General features: G+C 39.6%; 1 protein-coding gene across 1 annotated transcript; it reads left to right on the top strand.

Moving 5' to 3' along the window:
* Positions 1–675: 675 nt before the first annotated feature.
* LOC143845809 (myb family transcription factor EFM-like) lies at positions 676–4,072 on the top strand. The gene is made up of 4 exons (XM_077354216.1): positions 676–1,289; positions 1,891–2,442; positions 3,088–3,164; positions 3,265–4,072. Exons 1-4 carry the CDS (start codon positions 1,100–1,102, stop codon positions 3,664–3,666), a joined length of 1,221 nt encoding a protein of 406 aa, XP_077210331.1. The 5' UTR covers positions 676–1,099; the 3' UTR covers positions 3,667–4,072.
* The last annotated feature ends 329 nt before the right edge of the window (positions 4,073–4,401 follow it).

Here is a 4,401-nt window from a genome sequence, read left to right as displayed (position 1 = left end):
GGTTGGGTAGGGTTGAGTGCAACCCTAACCCAACCCAATATAGCATTAATAACCACAACCTTAACCCGACACAATCCGAACCTCAAATTAACGAGGTTCATCCCAAACCTAGCCTGCCATTAAATTTCTACAGCCGAACCCAACCGGTCTAACCTGATTTTTCAAAATGAGTCAGGTTCAGGTTTCGGTTGGCCCGGGGCAAAAAGGCGAAAAAATACAGACAAAATAGATAATGGGTTCCACGTTGGGTCAGGTCGGGTTGCAATAAAATCATAATAAAATTAGGGGGATGTGATGGGTTTCGGGTCAGATTGCACAAGGCCTCAACCCTAACCCAATAATCGGGTTGGCTATACCCAACCCAACCCAACCCAACCAAAGCTACTGGCTAAAACCATAGAGCTTGGATTGGGCCCGACCCATGTTGCACCCCTATTTACTACTAATTAATTAAGGTGTAGGTACTTTAGCAAAAAGCAATTTTTGCAGCCCCACTTTTTCGGAATAGAAGTGGCACCTAATATGAATTAAAAGAATAAGACAAAGGTGGCTCTTCCCTTGTGAAAAAGAGAGTCGCGCAATGGCTTTCTGCGAAATTGCCTGAACCTCAAAATGTTCGTCAAAGTCTCAAAATGTCGTTATAAGTAACCTCGTCTATCTTAAAAATAGGTGAAATGGGTGAGCAGTAGGAAGGAGAAGAAAGAGAGAAGATTGTTTTCTCTCCGTTGTGATTTGAATTCGTACAAAAGACAGAAAAGATTCTTAAACCGAGCTCTAAGCACATGACCCATGGCCACCTTGATTCCTTGGGGAGAACCTCGATAGCTTTTCCCTTTGTTCTTTGCAAGAAGTTACCACCCCTTTGCTTTATCTCTTGCTTTTCTTTCTCCTCACCCAAAACCCAACTTTATTCTCCCCTCGAACTCACCCCTAAAAAGAAGACGATCCCCTCTGATCCTCTTTGTGTTCACAACATCTCTTCTACTCTCTCTCTCTCTCTCTCTCTCTCTCTCTCTCTCTCTCTCTCTCTCTCTCATGAGCATTATGTTAATCATGAAGACGAGAACCAGTACTTGAAGAGAAACGTTAGTATTTGGAAATGGGTTCACCTTCGGAATTAAGCCTAGATTGGAAGCCCACAAACTATTCAATGCTTCTAAAATTGTTTGGCGATAAGTCTGATCAAACCCAGAGGCTTGAAGACTTCCTTTCTCGCCTTGAAGAAGAACGGCTAAAGATTGATGCTTTTAAACGCGAACTACCCCTCTGCATGCAACTTCTCAACAATGGTAACCATATAATTACTGTTAACCGATTATGCTCATTCTTTTCTTTCCTTTTTTTCCTGGATAAGGATAATTGATTAAAGAAAAGGGAGAACTAAAATACAACAAAGGTCATAAGCAAGCCCAGAGAACTAAAATACAACAAAGGTCATAAGCAAGCCCAAATCAGTAACCAAAGAAATTACACAAATCTGGACTGAACATAAGTAGTGCAACTTATTAGTATGGTCTTCCATTGTGACTTGAGATTTTTGTTGATTTGTTTACAAATCTCTCTGTGAATATAACCTTTCTAAATATTTTAGAATTGCCCATTATATATTTAGAGAAGAAAATTTTATATAATTTATCAAAATAACTGGCTAGCTAATATGGAATTTAAATAGATTCAGCCCTACGTCGCATCGATTCGTTTTTTGGGGAAAAAAAGTAAAATTTGTGTCATTCAAAAAAATATATATGAAATTTAAATAATTATTTAGAGTTATAGTTCTATAGTCTGTAACGACGAACAGTTTCAATGATAATCTTTGTTATACTTTGAAGCTGTTGAAAATATCAAATATTTTTTTTCTTTTTCTAAATTATTTTCGGTCCTTTCCAGCCATGGAGGCTTATAGGAAGCAGCTACAAACTTATCAGACAAACCAACAACCGACACCAGTACTCGAAGAATTCATACCTCTTCGACACTCAAGCTCCGAATCCTCGGACAAGGTATCGAACCACTCTGAGAAGGCAAGCTGGATGACATCGGCGCAGCTATGGAGCCAAGCCAACGAAGAGAACTTGCACCAAATTGTGACTACATCTTTGAAAGAAACTGAGCATAACTCTATTGTTAGCCCGAATTTGTCATTAGATAATAAGCAAAGAAATGGAGGAGCTTTTATTCCTTTCTCTAAAGAAAAGAATGGCGGTGCTAGTTCTATATTACGAGCTCTTCCGGATTTGGGGCTGGCTCCGATCGATGAAGAGATTGATGAGAAGAAATGTAATGAATCTGAGAAAGGAATGGGGTATCAAAGGAGAGAGAATGCTCCAGCAGAAGCACAAGCAACAACAATACAGTCACACAGAAAAGCAAGGAGGTGTTGGTCACCGGATTTGCACCGGCGGTTTGTGAATGCTCTTCAGATGTTGGGTGGGTCTCAAGGTATTAGAAAAAAATGGAATAAATATCGGATAAAGAAAATTTCCTTGTTTTCAATTCTACAACTTTGTTAGTTTTATTAATTCGTGTTGTTATTTTATTATTATTACTACTAGGGATTGTCTAGGCGATTTCGCTTAAAACCATTTTGCAGCCCATGCCTGGTAGCATATTTTCTCATTCATTTAATTCATATGAGGTGGGTGTCCTCTCCTGCAAGAGTGAGCTATGAAATGGCTTTTTGCAAAATTTCCTAGACATTAATCCCTTATTTTTATTACTATTATAGTATTTATTATTATTATTAATGTTAAGAGGCTAGAGATATTGGCACTGCCATGTTTTAGTAATTGCACTAACTGAGTTTGTCTTTTTTCTTTTTTAATTGACTTATGAGAGCTTTATGGGAACTATAATAATCTTTGACAGCTATTTATACAAGAAAAAACAAGCTGAGTTTGTGCCATTATTAAAATATGGTAGCATATTATTATTAATTAGGAACAAAGGAAGAATATTTGCAACTGAGACACACCCAGGTTCTTCTGTCCACCACGCTCGGGATTCACTAATATTATTTCTATATTATTATTATTATTATTGGGTTTTTTGGTTGACGGCATTAATATATTAATTTTCATGAAACAGTTGCCACCCCAAAACAAATCAGGGAGTTGATGAAGGTAGATGGGTTAACGAATGATGAGGTGAAAAGTCATTTACAGGTCTCTCTCTCTCTCTCTCTCTCTCTCTCTCTCTCTCTCTCTCTCTCAACATGCATGGATGGACGTTAGAGATGTATGACTAACGTTGGATTGGTTACAGAAATACAGACTCCACACCCGAAGGCCCAGCCCAACGCCCCAAGCAGCCACGACCCCACCACCTCAGTTCGTAGTCCTAGGTGGCATCTGGGTCCCATCTGAGTACGCAGCGGCTCACGGTTCCATCTACACCGCACATCCCTCCTCACACACCTCAACCCACTACTGTGCGCCGCCCATGCCACAAGACTTCTATCCTGTGCCATCTCAACCGCCATTACACGCAAACCACCACCATCACATGTACAACGCCTCGTCCCAGACCCACAGTTCCCCGGAATCTGACGTCAGGGGTGCCGGAGATCGGTCGGAGAGCATTGATGAGGAGGGAAAGTCGGAGAGCAGCAGCTGGGTTAAAGGAGATAGAGGCGAGAAAGAGGGAGTGAAGGGTTGTTTTCCTTGACCTTATATTCTAGTGTTGGGGTTTTTCCTTATTTTTCTCCCATTTGAGGATTGCTTTTCCTTTTTTAACATCTTGAAACGATAAAGAGGATAAAGATGATAGAGAGACAAAAACAAACAAAAAAAGAAAGAAAGAAAAAACGAAAGCGAGTGTTTGTCTTCCTTTTTCGGTCGTTGCTTGGAAATATGCAGTTTGGCTGTACGTGGATTTTGGCGTTTAGAGGGCTTTTTGGCTCTTTGCAAATTAAAAATACGAATTTGCCCTTTCGTTTATGGGAGGATGCGATGGCTATTTTTACCCTTTTTGGAATGTAGAAGCGAGGAATTGAGACTTTGATATGTGAGAGTCTCTCATTTTAGGATAATAGGCCACGCTTTATATATTTTGCCATTAATTTATAAGGTGACAGTACAAGACCAATCCTCTCTCTCTTGATCGGGTCCATGAGGATCGTTTGATTGGGGACTCTAGCTCATTGGTCAAGGCTTTGTTCTTCAACTTGGATTTGAGAGATTCAATCCCAACTTACATACCAAAACAATCCTTCAGCAAATTGCCATTGGTCTCACCATCATCAGATGATTCGATCTTTAATCGAGCTTGTTGAAGTATAAATGATTAAATAACACCAAGTACCAACTCTAACAGCTTAAGCTTGTTTCACAAAGCTTGATGAAAAAGATGTCCTTTGATATTTCTTTAAACCATCTCTTTAAGCGCACCCTAATCTTAAGA

The sequence above is a fragment of the Tasmannia lanceolata genome, unplaced genomic scaffold, assembly GCF_043159265.1.
Source record: "Tasmannia lanceolata isolate RefF3 unplaced genomic scaffold, GAP_Taslan_0.1 ptg000015l, whole genome shotgun sequence".
Taxonomy (NCBI): Eukaryota; Viridiplantae; Streptophyta; class Magnoliopsida; order Canellales; family Winteraceae; genus Tasmannia; species Tasmannia lanceolata.
Note: the sequence above shows the minus strand (reverse complement) of the source record. Positions and strands in the feature narration are given on the sequence as shown.